Raw genomic sequence first — 23,266 nt, 5'->3', positions numbered from 1 at the left:
ACCTTTGAGAGTCCAGTTCTTGCTCCATCCGTACAGTGTGCCACAACGGCATCCTCGGGCATTGCAGCTTTTATGGAAGCAGTGAGGACACCACCTGCCTGGCACGAGCAGGTTTGGATGTTGTCTTATGCAAAGAGTGTCCCCTACTTGTTGGAGAGTCAGGGCCTGTTTTCCGTCCCTGTCAAGGGGGAGAGGGGGTGGCTCGGACTCCACATGGAGAGCTCCTTAGGGATTTCCCAAGCTTGCTCTATATCTGACTGTCCCAGTCCTAAAGGAAGTGGTTCCCAGACAGAAGGGACAGCAGCCTCATAGCCCAAGGATCTCTGCCAGGGGGACATCAGAGCTTCCAGTGTCTGTGCCTCCCCTTACCCGAAGATGTGGCTTGTTAAACTGGATTGTGCAGCTGAATCACTCGGAGGGCTTATTAAACACAGGTCTGAGTTGGGGCCTGAGAATGTGCATTTTCAACAAGTCCCAGGTGGTGCTGATGCTGGGCCTGGGTCTGCACGTTGAGAACCCCTGCCCTGAGAGTACCACCAAGGAAATAAAGAAGGCATAGCTGCACCACCCACTTCCCAGCCAGCCACCCGAGCCCATCTCTCCCTGGGGAGAATGAAAATGCAGGTGGGAGAAGCCTTCCACCAGGGGTGGCCCGAAAGGCAGAGCTGCACGTTAGTGTGATGCTTAGAAGCATTAATTGTGAGGCTTTGCTCCGCCTAAACTGTGATGAAATAATTGAAAGCATCATAGCAAGAAGTGAAACCCTAGGGAGGCTATTAACAGTTAGCATCTCCAGTTCCTGTGGGAATGTCGGTTCTACTTACCAAGGAGAGTGCTGTGGATGTGTTCGGGGGGGAGGCGGCAGAGTCGGCTGGGGCTCCCCGCTGCCTTTGCTTTGGCACTCTTCCTGACGGAGAGAAAGTTAGGTACGAGTCCGTCTCACAAAGACGACGTCGGTGGCTTGCGAGGCCTACAGGCTCATTTCCCTTCAGCCTGCTAACTGCAGGGGAAGCAGAGGCAGAGGTGGAAACCCTGGGTGTGAGCCAGGAGTCGCAGGAAGCAGATCAGGTGTTAGTTCTTAATTCCGAAACCAAGTCAGTTCACTTGGACCTTTTGAAATGCCCACTTGACACCTCTGGGCTGGACTCTTCCTTAAGAATCTGAGTTTGTTTCTCCTAATGGGTCAGGAAAAGGAGAGCCCTCCTCCCCGGCACTTCTTGGTGAGTGAAGACCAGGGCAGGAATGGGCAGAGGGAGGAGATGGATGGATATCCCAGGAAAGAGCACCGGACGGGGAGCCAGGAGGCTCATTCTGACCTTCACTTTGTAGCTAACCATCAGTACAGCAGGGGTCAGTCCCTCACTTCTCAAGGCCTGAGTTTCCCCATCTGTAAAATGAAGGCATGGGTTTGATGATCTCTTAGGTGTTTTACAATTCAAAAAAAGCAAAAACCAAACCAAACCAAACCTTGGTGCCAGATAACTCCGTGCTCTCCTGGATGAGCCCTCGCTGGTGCCACATGGCCTGGCTCTGGAGGACACGCCAGGCTCTGCCTGAAGCTCAGCTTGCTCAGGGCCACCAGCTTGGGACAGGCCTGCCAGCCAGAGCACATGCAAGGGCCAGCCTGGGTCAGGTGAACGTCCTCCCATTTCTTGCTGGAGGCCTTTTGAGGTCCCTCAGGGTCTCTGTCCAGAGTGGGTGGCAGGGAATTTGAAATTAGACTCTCCCTGTCTATTCCTCACAAAGTCCAAGTACCTTGTTGCTTTTTATGCTGGGGTCACAGAGGTACGTACCTCAGTTGTGCGGTCGCCTAAGAAAAAGGTTTTAGTCTTGATGACAAACACTTACTAAAATGCTGAGGCAAGTACAGGTGCAAACATGAATTCTCAGATTTCTCATGAAAAACACTATGATAAATGTGAAGTTAATTCTACCCCACGCTCTCAGTTCATTTCACATAAACAGTCCAATGAAGACACACTTAGTTTTTTGGTCCAGTCCTACTTTTGCTGGTTCATTCTGTGTTGGGTCCTTGGTTTGGGGTCAGAGAGGAGGGCTGGCCTCTGCAGGTGGCCGTGGGCTGCGGAGGTTCCCAGTGGCTCTCTTTGCAGTCCTGGAACCAGCAGACATGCCATCGTGTGAGCGCTTCCCTGAGCCACACGCCGCTGTCACCCACAAGGCCCTCGTGAAAGGACTGCCCTGTCTGTTCTTGGTAATGTGATCTATGGAAGGAGAACAGGATGTATTTTACACTGGAGGCCTGCTGTCCTAGAGTATAACAACAACACTTCTAAGTGCTCTTACTATTAAGCTAATGGAAAACATACTCTTCACTCACCATCAAAGTCTGTTTTTCTCCTCTCCTGCCTCCCCCAGTCGTCACAACTTTAAACCTCTAGAACACCCTGAGCATCCCCTGCTCCATCTGCCCTCCACTCTGCCTCAAGGTGACCTCTGGTGCTTGGTTAGCTCAAGGTGGACCGAGGAGAGCTGGCAACTCACCACATAAGCCGTGTAACCCCCAGGTTGCACAAAGCAGATAGTTCCGTTCTCACAAAATGTTCAGTGCTAGAGATGCTTGCTTGGTTTACTGCTAGATTTGTGTTTATTGGTGTGAGAAGTCACTTTTCCTCACCAGAGTGCACCAAAGTGCAGTAGATGGAGAAGATGGGTCACTTTTCCTGGGTGCTGCTCTATTGGAATGTTGGTTCTCTCCGTCATTTAATGGGAGGATTTCTTCCACTCATGGTGAGAACTAGCCAAAGTTATTTTAACCCCAGAAGTCTCATCTTTATTCTCCACTGCTGTGTGTCTATATGGACTCCACTGATGGGCTCTGGAGTGTGGCTCAGCTAAGTCCTGAAATGCCTAAGGTTTCCTTGTCACTGAAAGTGCTGTCATAAATACAGCATGGGGAGAGAGGGGGCAGTGGGTGAGGGGAGGCAGAGTGGGACTCTGTTTGAGAAGGAATTATCCACAAACCCACTCATTTCCTATTGGCATATTGGTTTTTCTGGGGCTCGGCTATAAAGTAAATGTGTGCATGTTAACCAGCCTTGCAGATAAATCTCCCATTTTACCAGCTTACCCATAATATTACCAATTTCCCCTTGCTATTTACACATCTTATTACAAAACAATCATCAAACAATAACCAATAAGCAAATGAATGAAAGAACCACCCTCAATACAAAACAAAAACAAAAACAAAACAAAACCCAAACCTCGTTCCTTTTCTCAAAAAGACCAAAATTAAAAATAAAACCAAACTGGGGGAAATCACTCATCACTCTTCTTTTGATACAGGCCTTGGGCCTGTTAACTATCTGCAAGGCTGTTGTAATGATATTAATCTGTTTTAATGGAACTGAAATGTGATATCCTGTGGTTTGCCATGCGCATTGTTCATAGCTTTACTGCTTGATTTTGGGTTTCTTCACAGATAAACTTCTGCACTGGAGGGGCCTCTCCTCCCCTCGTTCTGCACACGGAGCTCTAATCCCCACGCCCGGGATGAGTGCAGAATATGCCCCGCAGGGTATTTGTAAGTTGAGCATTATTTCTTCTACAAATGTCCATGTGTTGTATAGAGATGAGAGTTTGGAAATTACCCTTTTTAAGTAGTGAAAGGAGTTACTTCCAAAATAGATTGGCATCCACATATGTATTATTCCATTACTCACTTGGCACCCAGTCACCACCCCACTCAGCTTTTCCCTCCCCTCTTTTCTTTCCTTCCATCCTGAGGGCGGGAGCTGACAGCAGCCCATCCCTGCGGGTCTGCTCCCCAGGGTCTTGCTGGCTCCATGGCTGATGACTGCATATGTCTGTGTGGTCAGAGCCCATTCTATTGCTGGACATCCACTCCCATGGCCTCATTTAAGACTTTGAATTATTCTGTGGCACACATTTTTAGCAGAGGCCGGAACCAAAGGGAGTCAGTTCACTCCAAAGTTATTCTCATGCATGTTATATATGCATTTACATGTGTATTTAAACATGGTGTCTTTCTATATACATGTGGTACATTATATATGTATGTATGTATATATAAAATATAATAAAATATGTATATATAAAATAAAATATATATAAAATTTTTCTACTTGTTTTTCTTAGTTTTAGGGGAAAATACATAGCATTGTTGCTAAAATTCAGATACCACCACTACCACCACCACTATCACTAACCATCATCACCACCACCACCATCATCATCACCACCATCACTATCATCATCACCACCATCACCATCACCACCACCACCATCATCACCACCACCATCACCACCATCATCACCACCGCCATTACCACCACCATCACTGTCATCACACCACCGCCATCATCATCACCACCACGGCCACCATCACTATCATCACCACCATCACCGCCACCACCATCATCACCACCGCCATCACTATCACCACCACCACCATCATCATCACCACCATTACCACCACCACCATCATCACCACCATCACTATCATCATCACCACCATCACCATCACCACCACCACCATCACCACCATCATCACTATCATCACCACCATCATCATCACCACCACCATCACCATCACCACCACCACCATCACCACCATCATCACTATCATCACCACCATCATCATCACCACTACCACTACCACCACCACCATCATCACCACCGCCATTACCACCACCATCACTGTCATCACACCACCGCCATCATCATCACCACCACGGCCACCATCACTATCATCACCACCATCACCGCCACCACCATCATCACCACCGCCATCACTATCATCACCACCACCATCACCACCACCACCACCACCACCATCACCACCACCACCACCACCACCACCACCATCACCACCATCATCACCACCACCACCACAACCACCAACTACTACTTGTTTAAGCCAAATTTTAAAGTGGAGAACTTTTTATGAAATTTAGATTTGTATGTTTATAAAAATGTTTTTGAAAGATATTGTTTTAGAAGGTAATACAGTTTCCTTCTCTGTGTAGGAATAAACAGTATGAATCATGCATGGCTAAAAAGTTGGATGGGTAGGGGGGGTGAAGAGGGCTGATTCTACCTCAAACACCAAAAAGCAGTTCAAGAAAAAATGAAGTGTGACATTTAATTTTTATTTTAAAAGTAAATGAAAAATAGCCTGTTGTGGAAAGAAAAAAAGAAAGGGATAGTGTCCTGGAAGAGAATGCGGAAGAGCAAGAAGCGGGAGTTGAGGCTGTAAAGGGGACTGGTTTTCAGATGGGAGCTAAACTAGACCTGTGAACGGTGTCTGCAGGGCAGGGCATGCACCCGGGAGACCAAATTCAAAGCCAGTTGTTTATTTTTGTTAACTCCCAGGTAATCCTAGGTAACAAAGAGTTATTGTATGCATTTCACAAGCCCTTGGGTCCTGAGGGCTGGGTGGTGCAGGGGTTAAAAGCACCCCCCTTACCCCAACACACACTCACTAAGCTGGGCCTAAACCTGGTTAGGTCACAGATTGCAGAGTTAGGGGTTGGACTCATGGTTTCGAGTTGCTACATGCTGACTGGGTGCTGGGTGGGGAGAGCGCTCCTTGTTTGGCCGGGGGTGCCTGGGGCCTCACACTTGGCTGTGGGAATAGAGCCACCCTTGGAGGGAAGGAAGGGAAGTGGGGAAGTGGGGCAGTGGAGAGGAGGGTGGAGCTGAGCGCCGAGGGCTGCTGGCCTGGGGATCAGTTTAGTTCTCTCCCTTCCACACGATCCTCCTGAGGCCAGGGAGTTTGATTTGAGGGGTGGGAAACTAGGAGTCTGATATGGAACCCCTCTCTTCTTTGCTTGCTGCAAAGGGAGGGTGCCTAGTCTCCTGGTGCCCATGCTGGCAGGACCAGTTTAGGAGTGACCAGAACAAGGTATGTGGAAATGGGTTGTGGGGTTCCAGAAAGCTCTGGAGACAAGCTGACTCCCACCCCACTCTGCTGCCTTAACCAGGCTTTCAGAGCACCAGGCGCTTACCTTGTGGTCTCCCTGCTGATGGGCACAGTCGTGGTCCTTAAACAGCCCCCTCCTGCCTTCCTGTGACCTGGGCCCCTCTTGGCTTGGGGTTAAGACCCAGATTCTGGATTCTAGATTCTGACTTCCCTCTGGATGCCCTTCTGGGTGTGTAATATGGGTTAGTCATCACGCTAGGTAACCAGTCAAGCCTGGTAGTAATGAAAACTCACATTCACGTTGGATCCAGTAGTTTACAGAGGGCTTTTATATACGTCCGTCATTTGAGCATCACGATTCTTTAAGGTCCTGTTTTATGCTCATTTTACAGATAGGATACCTAAGGCTCAGAGAAAGTAAATGACTGTCCCAGAGCCACGAGCTAGTGAATGGTAGAGCCAGGGGTCCAGCATCAGATCTCCTTGTTCTTCTAAATCCAGAGGCTTCGATCATGTGACTTTTTAATTGCCTGACAAACTAGAAATGGGGTCATTCCTTCCCATACAATAGAATAAAATAAAATAAAAGCCGGTAGGTGAGCTAATAGCTCATTTTAACTGCTTTTGATGCCCTGAGTTTCTGTGCTTGGGGCCAGGTCTCAGTTTATTGCTCTAAATCAAAACAATCCCCTCGATTGCCCAATAAGGCTCTCAAATTGAGAACTTGATTTTCATCAGAGTAAATGAAGAATATTATTATATTTTACAAGTCAATAAATCAATGTAGCCCTAATTTTGCCACGTAGGAAATCATTTCTGGTCTTTCTGAACCATCAAAGATGTTATGAACAAAGTAATTTCACAAATTATGGCAAGTAACACATTTATTGATGACTGCAGTTTAGGACTTTAGAATCTGAGCACTGTAACATAATATGGTACACTGGCATGGGCTGAGTGAAATACAGATTCTATGGGGAAACTGTAATGCATCATTTGCTATTAGTGGACTGGTAATAATTACCAGTTTCAAAGCAGCTCTTTCCATGTAATCTTTAGTCTCAATCGTAACAGCCCTTCTCATTGACATTATGATTACACTAGCTGCCCTCATGATCTAGGATATCTAGTTGATGGGAATACTAAAATGCGGTAGTGAAAACTGTATGTTGTATGCTCATTAGAAGATAAAATGCCATTCTCTCTGACCCGATGTATGGCAGAGAGGGGAGGGTAACAGCACAGTGTTAACAGATTGTAACGCGATCACATCACTGGCTCTGTAAACAAAATTTTAGGAAGCTCGGGCAGCAAAATAAAATGGACTTTTCTCAGTTAAGTTTTTTTGAAAGGATACAGGCGAGATCCTTGATGGGCTATACAGACCGCGGCATTTATCAGTGGCCACATTCATGGGGCGTGGGTCCGAGTGCTGGGTTTCAGGAGAATATTATAAGGTAAAATACGATTTTAAGGCATTTGGAGTGATGAAAGTGTTAAGGACTTGCTTTAGCTGACAAATCCTCTATTTTACTTACCCAGTTCAGATTGTCAGACTAAGTGTATGATAATAACACAGAGTCCTAGAGAGGCAAAGGAGAAAGCCACAGAGGGTCACTGTAGTTGGAACCAGATAGTTTTTTCCTACTTATTTAGGACCCAAGTTAAAAAAAAAAAAAAGAAAGAATACTTTCAATGATGCTTTTTCTTTTCCTTTGAAGAGAAGAAGCAAACAAAAATAGGCAGATAATGTGATACTAATGTCAGCGTTTTCTTTCAAAATCTTTCTGCCTTGTTTCCCCCCTCCACATTAGGCACATGTTTAAAACCTAATTTTGGTATCCTATCATCTAATCTTGTTAAAGAGATTTACCCAGGAGTGGGATATATTGAGTGAGATTATAAATGCATTGTAAAGTAAATGACAGGGTCAGGGCAGGGAGTCCATTATTCAGACAAGTGCTTAAGTGAGGCTGGGCTGTTTGGGGAGACCGCTTGTTTGGAATATGAGTGTTGGGGGCTCCTGAGAAGATCCTGCCAGCTTTTCTTTCTGACTTGCTCAGTGGAGGAATCATAATTGATTCATTCCTCATTCTCACTCTAGATCACGTGTGAGTATTTTTCCCTTTAAAACAGTGACGAGCCAAGGCTTTCTTTCAGGAACTCCTCTGGCCCCTCTTTGAAGAGCAGGGCTAAAGTTTGTTATTTCTCATTTGTGTTTTATACCCTTTTTTGGAATCCCTGGGAAGTATCTGTTTCTTTCCTCTTTTCCTTTGGTTGCCAGCATTTGCACCCTTCTTAATTCTGCAGTTGACTGGTAAACTGTTAGTTGCTCCCTTGGCGTATATATGTTTTTTTGTAATTTAGCTATCTCCAAAAATGAATGATTGTGAAGTCAAGCTTGCCCCTCTTTGCCAAAGTGGCATTTACCACTCTCGGGTTCTTTTCAACGGGAAAGAAATAATGTGACTTAAGCAGGGCCCCTCTCCAGACGGCTTGGCTACTAGCCAAAGAGTTGACTAGCTGAACTATATCTTTCTGTTTCTTTCTCAACTGGAGCTGAGGCTCAGCCGAGGGCGCAGGATGTTGTATAATTTGGTTCACGTTGTTAGCCTCTCAAAATAATGAGGAGGAGGATAGTGTAGCATTTCTCAGCCTGCTGCCGGTCATGGTGCTGGCTGCTTTAACTGTTCTTAAAGTAGGATGCTGTGTCTGCTGAAGTTGGCACTAGCCTCTCCTAACTGTCGGCTTGCAGTTGTTTGACTGGGGGACAACTCCTAAAGATTTGACATGGCCTGTTGGTTAAATCCGAATTAAATTTCCCTTTTGAGATTTTTACAAAATCCCTTGAGGTAAAAATGAGAGTCCTTGTGGGGCATTGTGGAACCAGAATTGAGACTCACTGACCCTCACACAGGCTGGGATGTGAGAACGTTGCTAGTTTCTCTCCCATGGAATTGTTTTTTTGAGTACCTTCTCATTTTTGACAATATCAACAATTAGTGTATTCCAGGCTAAGATGAAAAGCATCTCTAGGGCCATGGAGAATTGTAATGAGTTGACCTTCTCTTTTTTGATATCTCTATGAAATGATTGCCTATTTAGAAAGTTCACTTGCCACCCAGGGGGGACTAGAACAATGGGATTTAGGAAGCAGGAAAGTTTCCCTTAGGTCACCTTGTCAAAGTCTCTCACTTAGCAAACGAGAAAACGGAGGCAGAGATGAAATGGTTTCCCTAAACCACAGCCGGTGACAGACTGGGAAGTCCAGAAAATGTTTGCTGAGGTTCCCTAGACTGTAGGCATCATCTGGAAGCTTGAATTGGTCTAGATTTTTCTGTTTTGGAGACTGGATTTAAAAATTTTAGAACTGAGTTAAATGGCAGGAAGACTAATTCGATAAAAATTTATTGGGCACCAACCACTGGATGGGCCAAGTACTGTGTAGGCACAGGAATAGGTTAGGGAGGACTCAGGCCTTGTGGTTGGGGGCTGGGGGCAGGGAAGGCTGGAGGCAGAACATAAATAAGCAATTGCTGATGCCCTCCTCTGGTGATTAAACATTGATGTTGGTGTTGTATTATTTTGCAGGTAAAGATGAGCCCAGCAGCTACACATGTACAACTTGCAAACAGCCATTCACCAGTGCATGGTTTCTCTTGCAACACGCACAGAACACTCATGGATTAAGAATCTACTTAGAAAGCGAACACGGAAGTCCCCTGACCCCGCGGGTTGGTATCCCTTCAGGACTAGGTGCAGAATGTCCTTCCCAGCCACCTCTCCATGGGATCCATATTGCAGACAATAACCCCTTTAACCTGCTAAGAATACCAGGATCAGTATCCAGAGAGGCTTCCGGCCTGGCAGAAGGGCGCTTTCCACCCACTCCCCCCCTGTTTAGTCCACCACCGAGACATCACTTGGACCCCCACCGCATAGAGCGCCTGGGGGCGGAAGAGATGGCCCTGGCCACCCATCACCCGAGTGCCTTTGACAGGGTGCTGCGGTTGAACCCAATGGCTATGGAGCCTCCCGCCATGGATTTCTCTAGGAGACTTAGAGAGCTGGCAGGGAACACGTCTAGTCCACCGCTGTCCCCAGGCCGGCCCAGCCCTATGCAAAGGTTACTGCAACCATTCCAGCCAGGTAGCAAGCCGCCCTTCCTGGCGACGCCCCCCCTCCCTCCTCTGCAATCCGCCCCTCCTCCCTCCCAGCCCCCGGTCAAGTCCAAGTCTTGTGAGTTCTGCGGCAAGACGTTCAAATTTCAGAGCAACCTGGTGGTGCACCGGCGCAGCCACACGGGCGAGAAGCCCTACAAGTGCAACCTGTGCGACCACGCGTGCACGCAAGCCAGCAAGCTGAAGCGCCACATGAAGACACACATGCACAAGTCGTCCCCCATGACGGTCAAGTCCGACGACGGCCTCTCCACCGCCAGCTCCCCGGAACCCGGCACCAGCGACCTGGTGGGCAGTGCCAGCAGCGCACTCAAGTCCGTGGTGGCCAAGTTCAAGAGCGAGAATGACCCCAACCTGATCCCAGAGAATGGGGACGAGGAGGAAGAAGAGGACGACGAGGAAGAAGAGGAAGAGGAGGAAGAGGAGGAGGAGGAGCTGACAGAGAGCGAGAGGGTGGACTACGGCTTCGGGCTGAGCCTGGAGGCGGCGCGCCACCACGAGAACAGCTCGCGGGGTGCCGTGGTGGGCGTGGGCGATGAGGGCCGGGCCCTGCCCGACGTCATGCAGGGCATGGTGCTCAGCTCCATGCAGCACTTCAGCGAGGCCTTCCACCAGGTCCTGGGCGAGAAGCATAAGCGCGGCCACCTGGCCGAGGCTGAGGGCCACAGGGACACTTGTGACGAAGACTCGGTGGCCGGCGAGTCGGACCGCATAGACGATGGCACTGTTAACGGCCGCGGCTGCTCCCCGGGCGAGTCGGCCTCCGGGGGCCTGTCCAAAAAGCTGCTTCTGGGCAGCCCCAGCTCGCTGAGCCCCTTCTCCAAGCGCATCAAGCTGGAGAAGGAGTTTGACCTGCCCCCTGCCGCGATGCCCAACACTGAGAACGTGTACTCACAGTGGCTCGCCGGCTACGCGGCCTCCAGGCAGCTCAAAGATCCCTTCCTTAGCTTCGGAGACTCCAGACAATCGCCTTTCGCCTCCTCGTCTGAGCACTCCTCGGAGAATGGGAGCTTACGCTTCTCCACGCCGCCCGGGGAGCTGGATGGAGGGATCTCGGGGCGCAGCGGCACGGGAAGTGGAGGGAGCACGCCCCATATTAGTGGTCCGGGCCCGGGCAGGCCCAGCTCAAAAGAGGGCAGACGCAGCGACACTTGTGAGTACTGTGGGAAAGTCTTCAAGAACTGTAGCAATCTCACTGTCCACAGGAGAAGCCACACGGGCGAAAGGCCTTATAAATGCGAGCTGTGCAACTATGCCTGTGCCCAGAGTAGCAAGCTCACCAGGCACATGAAAACGCATGGCCAGGTGGGGAAGGACGTTTACAAATGTGAAATTTGTAAGATGCCTTTTAGCGTGTACAGTACCCTGGAGAAACACATGAAAAAATGGCACAGTGATCGAGTGTTGAATAATGATATAAAAACTGAATAGAGGTATATTAATACCCCCCTCACTCCCACCTGACACCTCCTTTTTCACCACCCCCCTTCCCCATCGCCCTCCAGCCCCACTCCCGGTAGGATTTTTTTCTAGTCCCATGTGATTTAAACAAACAAACAAACAAACAAACAAACAAACAAAAGTAACAGAAGCTAAGAATATGAGAGTGCTTGTCACCAGCACACCTGTTTTGTTTTTTTTTCTTTTTCTTTTTTCTTTTTCTTTTTTTCCTTTATGTTCTCACCGTTTGAATGCATGATCTGTATGGGGCAATACTATTGCATTTTACGCAACTTTGAGCCTTTCTCTTGTGCAATAATTTACATGTTGTGTATGTTTTTTTTTTTTAAACTTAGACAGCATGTATGGTATGTTATGGCTATTTTAAATTGTCCCCGATTTGTTGTCGAGCAAAAATGTTGCTGTTTCCAGTTCCGTTTTGAGAGAAAAAGAGAGAGAGAGAAAAAAAGACCATGCTGCATACATTCTGTAATACATATCATGTACAGTTTTGTTTTATAACGTGAGGAGGAAAAACAGTCTTTGGATTAACCCTCTATAGACAGAATATGTAATGCTGAAAGAAAATCTCTATGAGCTAAGTGTCTGTCTCTAAAGGGTTAAATGTATTAATTGGAGAGGGAAAAAAGGCCTTGAATTGACAAATTAACAGAAAAAAACAAAACAAGTTTATTCTATCATTTGGTTTTAAAATATGAGTGCCTTGGATCTATTAAAACCACGTTGATGGTTCTTTCTACTTGTAATAAACTTGTAGCTTAATTCAGCATTGGGTAAGGTAATAAACCTTAGGACCTAACATATAATTCTATCTTGTATTTCTCACAACAATGGCTACCTAAAAATATGACCCATTATGTCCTAGTTAATCATCATTTTCCCTTTAGTTTAATCTTGTAAGCAAAACTGATTATACCAGTATAAAAGCTATTTTGCTCCTGGTGAGAGCTTAAAAGAAATGGGCTATTTTGCCCAAAGTTTTTTTTTTTTTTTTTTTTTTTAAATGATGATTACATTGAATGTGCAACGTGCAAAAGCCCTGGAACATGATTAAATATACAAGTAAGGAATTCATTTCATGAAGATACTTGTTTTAAATAATACCTTTTAAAAAATTTTTGGCACCAAAACAAATAGATCCAGATCCACTTGGTTGTCAAAGGGACAATCAGACGATAAACTTTAAGACCTCATATACCATATTAAAAAGAAGAGGCTGACAATAAGGTTTGACAGAAGGTAACAGGAAAAATAAAAGTGATTTATTAGCACAACGTGGTACTATTTGCTCTTTTAAACTAGAACAGGTGTATAAGCTAATATTGATACAATGATGATTAACTATGAATTCTTAAGACTTGTGTTGAAATGTGACATTCTTAAAAAAGAAGAGAAAGAATTTTAAGAGTAGCAGTATATATGTCTGTGCTCCCTAAAAGTTGTACTTCATTTCTTTTCCATACACTGTGTGCTATTTGTGTTAACATGGAAGAGGGTTCATTGTTTTTATTTTATTTTGTTAATTTTTTCTTTTTTTTATTAAGCTAGCATCTGCCCCAGTTGGTGTTCAAATAGCACTTGACTCTGCCTGTAATATCTGTATCTTTTCTCTAATCAGAGATACAGAGGTTGAGTATAAAATAAACCTGCTCAGATAGGACAATTAAGTGCACTGTACAATTTTCCCAGTTTACAGGTCTATACTTAAGGGAAAAGTTGCAAGAATGCTGAAAAAAATTGAACACAATCTCATTGATGAGCATTTTTAAAAAAAAACTTTAAAAAGAAACTTTGCCAGCCATTTACTTGACTAATGAGCTTACTTACTTGGACTCAACATTGCAAGCGCTGTGAATGGAGAACAGAATACACTTAACATAGAAATGAATGATGGCTTTTGCTTCTACAGTGCAAGGATTTTTTTGTACAAAACTTTTTTAAATATAAATGTTAAGAAAAAATTTTTTTAAAAAAACACTTCATTATGTTTAGGGGGGACTGCATTTTAGGGTTCTATTGTCTTGGTGGTGTTACAAGACTTGTTATCCATTTAAAAATGGTAGTGGAAATTCTATGCCTTGGATACACACCGCTCTTCAGGTTGTAAAAAAAAAAAAACATACATTGGGGAAAGGTTTAAGATTATATAGTACTTAAATATAGGAAAATGCACACTCATGTTGATTCCTATGCTAAAACACATTTATGGTCTTTTTTCTGTATTTCTAGAATGGTATTTGAATTAAATGTTCATCTAGTGTTAGGCACTATAGTATTTATATTGAAGCTTGTATTTTTAACTGTTGCTTGTTCTCTTAAAAGGTATCAATGTGTACCTTTTTTGGTAGTGGAAAAAAAAAAAAAGACAGGCTGCCACAGTATATTTTTTTAATTTGGCAGGATAATATAGTGCAAATTATTTGTATGCTTCAAAAAAAAAAACAAAAACAAAAAAAACAAAAAAAGAGAGAGAGAGAGAGAAAAGTGTGACATTGTACAAATGAGAAGCCATATAATGGCAGTTTGGGGGAGCCTGCTAGAATGTCACACGGATGGCTGTCATAGGGGTTGTACATATCCTTTTTTGTTCCTTTTTCCTGCTGCCATACTGTATGCAGTACTGCAAGCTAATAACGTTGGTTTGTTATGTAGTGTGCTTTTTGTCCCTTCTATCACCCTTACATTCCAGCATCTTACCTTCATATGCAGTAAAAGAAAGAAAGAAAAAAAAAAAAAAGGAAAAAAAAAAAACCACACAATGTTTTGCAGTTTTTTTCATTGCCAAAAACTAAATGGTGCTTTATATTTAGATTGGAAAGAATTTCATATGCAAAGCATATTAAAGAGAAAGCCCGCTTTAGTCAATACTTTTTTGTAAATGGCAATGCAGAATATTTTGTTATTGGCCTTTTCTATTCCTGTAATGAAAGCTGTTTGTCGTAACTTGAAATTTTATCTTTTACTATGGGAGTCACTATTTATTATTGCTTATGTGCCCTGTTCAAAACAGAGGCACTTAATTTGATCTTTTATTTTTCTTTGTTTTTATTTTTTTTTTATTTGGATGACCAAAGGTCATTACAACCTGGCTTTTTATTGTATTTGTTTCTGGTCTTTGTTAAGTTCTATTGGAAAAACCACTGTCTGTGTTTTTTTTGGCAGTTGTCTGCATTAACCTGTTCATACACCCATTTTGTCCCTTTATTGAAAAAAATAAAAAAAATTAAAGTACACAATGTAAGCTTCTTGTGTCCTCATTTGACACACTCTGTAAATTACTTTCAAGAAAAACAACAGGTTTTAAGAGAAGGCCAGTCAGTCTTTTTCAGGGTTATTTCAATGGGCATTTTGATGCATGTATTATACCCTAAAGGAACGTAAAGTACTTACTATATTAAAATAGACATATCTCAAACCATGGGAAAAGTTTTTAGACTTTATAATTCTAGGAAAATTTTCAAGAAATGGAAGGTGTTTGCAGTGATGTTAAAAACTTTCCCTCTATCTCTTAGCAGTAATCCATTCAGATACAAATAAAAAACTTAGTGGTAATAGCATCTTGAGCTTTGATTTCCTTTGGATTTTTTGCCGTTCTTGTCTAAAAGTTCTTTTCTATTCTTCCATTCCCGTCCTACCTTAAAACATAGTGTAAACAAGTTTCTTTTTTTTTTAAAAAAAAGAAATCAGCTTTTTGTTCTCACATAAAGTCTTTCCTCATGTCAAAAATAAACACACCTCCCAACTCTAAAAATCTAGAAATGAAGGCATCAGGTAAGAGAGAGAGTAGTACAGTAACCAGGAGTTGAGCCAGATGTGGCCAAATCTGTGGAATCGAGCCACTGAGTTCCTGAGATGTGTGTTGGTTTGCCTTGTGATTCTGAGATGCTAGGGACCTTAGACGGGACAGATCTTGTAGGTGTTTTTATAGGGTCTTTGGCCAATCAACAGATTGATGAACTGGAACACCATCTTTGAAAAGTAAGTTAGGTCTATTTTCACCTCCCCTGCCTTAGAAATCTGTGTTGTCAGCCCCACAAACTGCCTGTTGCAGTCTTATTTGCTTTATTACAACACACACCTCTGTGATACTGTCCCCCGTTCCCAGTGTAGAAGAATGGACTCAACATTGTTTTTATTCTTGTAAAAACCCAAACAAAAGCCCTCTGTTGTCTTCCTGTGGTGGCATCTTTGTTGTTGCTCAGTTCTTATGCCCTGGCGCCTGTGAGGTGGCCTTTTCAGGTAAAGCCTTTTATCTGAGGCAAGGACGGCTTTATCTTTCTAAAATAAAGAGAAAGTAGTAGGTTTTTTTTTGTTTGTTTTTTTTAAGCTCATGTGGGTGGGAAGCAGAGAGTGGAGGCAGAGGGGTATCTGGTAAGAGGGGATTTGGGCGGGGCTGGGCTGGGCTGGGCGGGGCTGGCGACAGAGAACCTGATAATTGGCAGTGAACTGAGGGTAGATATATGTGTTTTAGATTAGGTTACTGCTGAATGCTGCAAGGCAGAAATATACCCCAGGGCCAGGCCAGCATTAGACGTTAGACGTGGTGACTTCTGCTCCACTGTATTAAATGTCCTTAAAACCGTTGTGTGTCCCTATTACTCTTTTATTAGGAGCGATGAGTGCAGCTGTGCACGTTTTATATACAGTATTTATATTAATTTCTTAGTATATGAGGCTTTTAGTGTAATTAGGTTTTGCATCCTGACAGAATTAATGGTGGATACTGTATACTTGTATGTTCAACTTTCTTAAATCAAATGGCAGATAGGGAGGGATGCAAACATCTGATGATAAATCACAGATTGTGTTTGATTTACATGATCCCAAAGTTAAGTAAATGTACTGGGAGACAGGTTCTTCAGGGTACTCGGTCTCCTGACTTACCAAGGCCTCTCTTCTAAAACATTAGTTCCGAAGCTGAGTGAACAATGGAACCATGAAAACCTAGACAACAAGAATATAACTTACTAATGACATCTGGTATCCAGAACCCTAGAATTAAAAATATTAATGTAAAATAACAAACGTTTTCAACAGTAGGATGAATTCATGATACCCTTTTTAAAATGAGGGAATACTAAGCACATTAACATTTTTAAAATTCTCATACAGTTCTATGACATTCCCATGTGCTGGTCAATGTTCTCTACATCCCCGAACTGCCGCTTATAAAGATGTTCCTTTTTATCTTCATTTTGAGAACAACTTAATAAACAAGAATACAAGAAATGCTACTCCTCACAGACTTTAACCCAGAAACTCTCCCAGGACAAGGACTTCCTCCGTCCGGAGACCATTTACTGTCCTCTGTGTTTAGGACCTACAGGACTGACGGACATATTTTACCGGTGGCTAAGAAGTGAGGCGGACACTCGGTTCTTCATTTGTACCAGGAATGGCAGGACGGGGGACGTAGCTGAGCTTTTCCCAGGGCATTCCGTGACAGAACTGTTTATTTAAATACCATTTTTGTATATGCCATAAGTACATACTGTATATATTCATAATGCTTGAAGTGAGAATTTGAAAGGAAGTAGCGGTGAGGGTTAGATATCATTTCATTTGGAGAAATAAAGAAATGAAGTGGTTTATTCACAGTTTTATTGTGGAAAGGTGCTGGGATATTTCAAGCCTTCCTGAAAAGGAATTGAGAAGCCTCAGGCACCATCCCGTCCAGTTTCAAACACTTGACTCACAGACAGTGAGGGAGGAAATACAGTGTTTTGTTTTCACCCCCCCCCCCCAACACAAACATGATTTCTTATGACTCTGTTGTAACTGTGTTTTTTTCATGATCATTCTGTTACTCCATTGTCCCCGGGGCTGGTGTGTTCAAGAATGTACCCATCCCATTTTCTTTTTTTCGGACAACTTCCAATTTAAAAAAGAAAAATTGTAGTCATTTTGCCAGTCTGAGGAAGGGATTAGCAGTGTTCTTTAAACCTGTCTGGAAAAATGTTTTGTTTTTTTTTAAAAAGACTGTTAACTTTTAAAAAGCACGAGCCACTTAGCAAAATGTCCTAAGTGTCTCCCAAGGCCCTGCAGCCCTCCCCGTTAGAATAAAGGAACTGGCGTAGAGCAATGGACATCAGAACACACAGGCAGAGTTGGGATGGCGTACATGTGTTCCAGGGCTGCCGCAGCCACAGTCGAGACGTGGCTGTGGGTGTGCACTTCTGCTTGCTGTCATCTCGTTATCCCACCAGCCCGCTGTTTCATTTAGTCAAACACTTGGCCAGTGAATCAGCCTTTAGGGGGATGGGCCCGTTTCTCTCTCTCTCTCGATTTCCTGGTGTCATCTGTGGTCATAGGATGAGATTACTTCTTCCTTTCACATGGGAACGGAGACCAATATGGTTCACCTGGGTCATTGTACTCCAAACTTACACTTGGCTGAACACAACTCAGTGGTTGATCCAAATACTGGTTTTTCTTTCTGTAAAGTGGCAAAGACGACTTAAACTAAGGGAGCATATGTCAGGTCTTTACGAGACAGCAGAAAAGGCAATCTAAGTGATGTCTCCCAAGTCTCCCCTCTCCATTGGCACCCCCAAACCCACAGGGGGCTGTGCTTTTAAAGAACAGTGAACCTGGTGCATGCCCATGCTATACTTTGTCTGTTAGGATTTATAAATGTCGGTGGCAGGTCTGACTGACAAAGGGGTTTGATGGGGGTATCAGCTAAAGGGGCCTCAACGACAATGACCTAGGGCTGGACTGGGAACGGGATTCCCAGAGCCCCCACCTGGACACAGCAGGCCCCTCAGCCCAGGTCTCCACTGCTCAGGGCGGGATTCCTGAGAGCAGCTGAGCTCCAGACCCTGGGCCTCCTGCGGAGCCAAGTCAGGGGAGAGGAGGCCCCAGGCCCCTGCTTCAGGTCGCCATGGCAACGAGGCCTGGAATGCCACAGTGGTAGCCCTCTTCCTCGGCACATCCGGACTCCCAGTTCTGCTGCTTCAAGTCAATGTACACAGCAAGGGAGGAAGCCCGGAGGAAAATATCCACTCCCTTCTTCCCTTCACCATTGCCTTTCCCCCCTTACAAAAGAGAAAAAAAAAAAAAAAAGAAAGAAAGAAAGAAAGAAAAAAAAGACAAAAGAAAGAAAGAAAAGAAAACTGCATGTTTGAAAGAAACTACAGGCAGTTTTTGGTGCAATTTGGGAGCAACTATGTTGGGCTCTGGTTTTCTTCTTCAGAGATTTGTTCGCCTCTTGTAAATTGTTGGCTGCTTTGACGTTGAACTTGATGACATTCCATGTTTTTGTTGTGCTGCTTTTACATCAATTTTGATTTTTTTGTTTCTTTATAATTTTGTTATTATTTTAAGGAAATGTCCCCCTTCCCTCCTTCCTCCCCTGTTCTCCTCAACCAAAGGACTGTTTCCTACTCAAGTTTTCTCAGTCGTAAGGGAAAGTGTTTCCTTCCAGGTGTGTCCCAAGTTTATTAGGGCTATCATACGATCGGTAGAGGGTCCGGGTCCTTTGGGGGAAGGCAGGGAGGAAGCTCATGGGAGAGGCACTCGGAGGTCAGAGATATGGGGGGGGGTTGGGGGGGATGGAGTTTGAAATCGTGTCTAAGATGCCAGTGGCTCCACCTGTGGTTGTTTTAAGTTCTGATTGCGAAAAGCTAGTTAGAGAACAGAAAATCGCTGGGCCAAGTCACACCTGTACTTTTTTTTCCCCCCCTCTCCTCTGTCTCCATCCTCTTTCTAGGTTCTTCACACACCCCCATTCGGCGTAGTACCCAGAGAGCTCAAGATGTGTGGCAGTTTTCGGATGGAAGCTCGAGAGCCCTTAAGTTCTGAGAAAATTTGAAGCCCCCAGGGGCGGGGTGGAGCGTGCCGCCCGGCGACATCTGCGTGGTCTGTCATCCTGCTAGTTTGTGGTGTTTTCTGACAGTAGCCTCCAAGAAGCCGTGTGTGCGAAGACAGAGTCCTGCAGAGCCCTTCCTGCCTGGACCTGCAGTGCCATTTTATTTATATTTTTTAATAAAAAGTAAAAACAAAAAAACAGACCCACCTTGGAATAGTGAATCAGTCCCATAGAGAGGGCCCGTGGACCGCCGCTGTCCCGAGTGGCGTGCTAGCCCTTTTGAAACCAGCCAACCTATTTACCCATATCGTGGAGATGAGCATGAGCCCCCAACCCCTTGTTTCTATACATTCTATGTTGTCTTTTAAAAAGTGTGCTTAACATTGACACAATAAATGTTGGAGCTTTAGGTGGTGTTTGCTTGTTCTTTAATTATTAATGCTGCTGAGACAGTGCAGCTGCTTATAGCTTTGTATTTCTGTACCCGTTTCCTGCAGACAGCCACTGGGTGGGTAGGAAGGACAGATCTGAGGAATGGGTAGGAGGGGAAGTAGGTGACTGTGTATCAGATGGCATAAATTTTCAAGGAGAATCGAAATGCAAACTTGGGAGTAAATCATAGCAATATCATAATTAATGTAGTAGTAGTATTGCTGTTTATTAATGCTGAAGTGTGGTTTTCCTAACTGTCTGACTTATAATTTGCATTCCATTAAATAATACATAATATGGCACGCTGAATTCTGTTTTTCAAATATATGCTTTTGGTGGCTACCATACAGGATTTGAATTTGTCTTTTAATTTAGCTCAAGAAGGATAACGTAACTGGATTAGTGGTAAATCCCAAGGAAGATGATAAATGTCAGTAGTTGCTTATTAAATATTCTAATTTTAGGTTCCTAAAACTTTGACAAATATATCTTAATGCAAACAAACATAAAACTTCTTTATTACTTACATTAAGAACTTTGGAGCAGATTTTATAAGGGGGAAAATTATGGGAGGAAAGAGGTTCAGGTAGGAACACACTATTGTAATCAGAGTAATACGCCATTACTTAGAAATCAGTGACACAAATAAGTTATGTTTACAGACAGGTGATAAAAATTCCTTCTGGCCCAGTTCATTTGCAAAGAACTTTTCTCAGTTTTGTGTTTTCTGTTGCCTGGAGATCCAGAAGAGACTAGAAACAATACAGCATATCAAAATAGGTTTATAAATAATAAGCCTGTGCATTGTACATTTACATATTGGCTGTGCACATGAGGGGGGAAGTCGTACCCATTCACCCTCTGGCTAGATTACCTAGCCTTGCGAGGAGATAAAATAATTGGCACCTGGATCCTTTCCTGCTTATTTACTCATCATAAATAATGACTCCTTTCAGTAGTATGCTGCCTTATACTTTATGCAGTGCTTTCATGTGCATTCTTTCATCTGATCCTCACTGGGACAGATCTCACAACTTCCACTTTAGGGTGACGAGAGAGGCTCGCCAAGGTGAGGGGCTGGCCGGGGCCAGGTCAGTAAGCTGAGGGAGAACCGAGGAACCAGGGGTTCTGGTGTCTAGTCCAGAGCTCATTCCACTGCACTCTGTAACTGATCAAGGGAACATCTCCCTGCGCTGTTAGCACACAAGCCATGTGTTCGTGAGCACACACGTGTATGGCTCATGCGCACACACACACACCAAGGACATCCTTTGGTAAGGGCATGTCAGTTGTCACTTCCTGCCAACAGCTGTGTGCACTGCAGGAGGGAGCTTGGAGCAAGGGTCCCTCCTTGCCATCTTTCCCCAGTGACTTTTCTATGACAAATAAATACCCCGATTGGCTAGGTGGCCTTGATGAGTTTCGGAGACTTTCTCGAACCTAGGTGAGAGGTACTTCCAGACGAATTATTTCGTGCAGAAACACTCTCCTTGCCCCCTCCTCTGCCTGGGTTGTTGAAACCTAAGACCATTAGGGATTCTGTGACAACATCCTCCCTGAAAATGCTAAGCTCCTTGCTGATAACTAGAGTTATCAGCACTTGAAAAGGGAGACCTGATTGAAACAACAAACACAGGTGTTTCTGGACAACTTCAGCTTGGTAACTACACTCGGTGTTCACTACACTTTCATTTCCTATTTCTTCTCAGAGACAGTTTGTAAATAAATGGGTATCCCTAGAAGTGGGATTTTAGTGTGGTGGGAACGGGAGGGGAGGGAGTGATTAAAGGGTATCTTTTTTTTTCTCCCCCCTTTGGGGAAAAAAGATCCCCCCCCTTTTTTAAAAGGACCATCTCTTCCCCTATACTTTTATAGTTGAAAGACAATAAAGATTCATTTATGAAATTCTTGTGAAATGGTATTGTGCTAGGGCTGGGACTTTTGAAAACCGACACAGGATTGATGACCACTGAAGACAGCTCCCTGTGTGAACTGTCAAGGTCATGGTCATCCGTGAATGGTGGGAGCAGCAGAAGGGACTGACAAATCTGGCAGGGGTCCTCCCCGAGCCCTCCTCTGAGACTGGACCTTCACATTGCAGAGAGATTAATTGTTTGCCCAGCGTGCACTGAGCACGGATTAGAGGACACAGTCCCAGGTGCTCGAGAGTGTGGGGACCAAATACGGGATATTGCTTGTAACCTACCAAGCCTGGTCTATGAACATTGATTCTGTGGTCAGTCCAGATTGTCACACGAACACAAAGGTTCATGAAGACAGAGACTCAGTAGCTTCTGCAGCACTCAGCACCCAGCCTTTCGAATATAAATGATTGCACCAAACACTGGTGGTCATTTAAAGAAAAATCTCAGGCAAGGAGAGCAAACTTGGATTCTCCGAGGCCAAATCGAGTGACTCAAATCTTGGCAGAATGTTTCCTGGGCACTTTTGCTTGGCCTTTTCAAGAGAAATTGTACTAGAGCCAAGCCTTTCGAGGGGTGAGGGATAACTTTCAGGTTTTATGTGTACTGATACGGTTTTCTTGTTTTGAGGGCTAGAGAGTCAGGTTCATGTTAAAGAAGACAATTATTAACATTAACATATTTTTTCTCAGTGTTAATATTTACTACTATCAAGAATTCTTATTTTACAAATCAATGTCCTCAGAAAGTAGTGGTGGAGAGGATTATAATTGGGCTGTCATTTCTCTCCTTACATGCCTCGTAGCTTTGGCCCCTTTTGGGGTATAATGTGAGGGAACAGATCTGAGGAATTTGTATATGGGCTGTGAAGTCCATATAAAATTCAATGGGAAGTTTAGAAACAACGAACGTTGCAAGTACACTTTCTACAAGGATCCCTCCTGTCTGACTTCTTCACCAGCGACTCCCCAGGAAGACAGGGCTCTTCAGTTTGTAAGTCCCGAGGGTTACATTAAGCCCAAGAACTTCTTACTTCCAGCAAAATCCAGAAACAATAATTGTTTTCCTTCCCATTTCAGTGTAAATTAGGATACTTTTTGATAAATCACATTACCTTTTCCCTTTCTTTATTTTTTTAAAAATGCTCCGAGCCCTGGCTGGTTTGCTAAGTGGTTAGAGCATTGGCCTGTGGACCAAAGAGTCGCAGGTTTGATTGCAGTCAAGGGCACGTACCTTGGTTGCTGTTTGGACCCCGGCCCTGGTAGGGGTTGTACGCAAGGCAACTAATTGATGTGTCCCTCTCACATCGATGTTTCTCTCTCTCTCTCTCTCTCTCTCTCTTCCCTCCCACTCTATCTGAAGATAAATGGAAAAATATCAAAATATCCTCGGTTGAGGATTAAAAAAGAATGCTCCCAGGAAATACTTAAGATTTATAGAGCACTTTGATAGACATGATAAAATCAATTTTCTTAGTGGTTCTAAAAATTAGGTGGGACAAGAACAGACTGAAGCTGAAGGGAGCCATAGCAATCAATTATTTTACAGATCAGGG

General features: G+C 44.2%; 1 protein-coding gene across 5 annotated transcripts in view; it reads left to right on the top strand.

The window, feature by feature from the left end:
- BCL11A (BAF chromatin remodeling complex subunit BCL11A) overlaps nt 1-21,404 on the top strand; it is a 100,683-nt gene extending 79,279 nt beyond the window's left edge. The window contains exons 3-5 of one of the 5 annotated variants that reach the window (XM_036262800.1): nt 3,443-3,544; nt 9,497-9,639; nt 19,259-21,404. In XM_036262800.1, the coding sequence (XP_036118693.1) occupies nt 3,443-3,544; nt 9,497-9,639; nt 19,259-19,360 (347 nt within the window). In that variant the 3' untranslated portion in view covers nt 19,361-21,404. Of the gene's footprint in view, nt 1-3,442; nt 3,545-9,496; nt 14,781-19,258 lie in introns of those variants that run through there. The other 4 variants (XM_036262799.1, XM_036262798.1, XM_036262796.1 and 1 more) reach the window with 4 other exon arrangements.
- Nucleotides 21,405-23,266: the final 1,862 nt, after the last annotated feature.

This window comes from Molossus molossus, unplaced genomic scaffold (assembly GCF_014108415.1).
Source record: "Molossus molossus isolate mMolMol1 unplaced genomic scaffold, mMolMol1.p scaffold_m16_p_15, whole genome shotgun sequence".
Lineage (NCBI taxonomy): Eukaryota > Metazoa > Chordata > Mammalia > Chiroptera > Molossidae > Molossus > Molossus molossus.
Note: the sequence above shows the minus strand (reverse complement) of the source record. Positions and strands in the feature narration are given on the sequence as shown.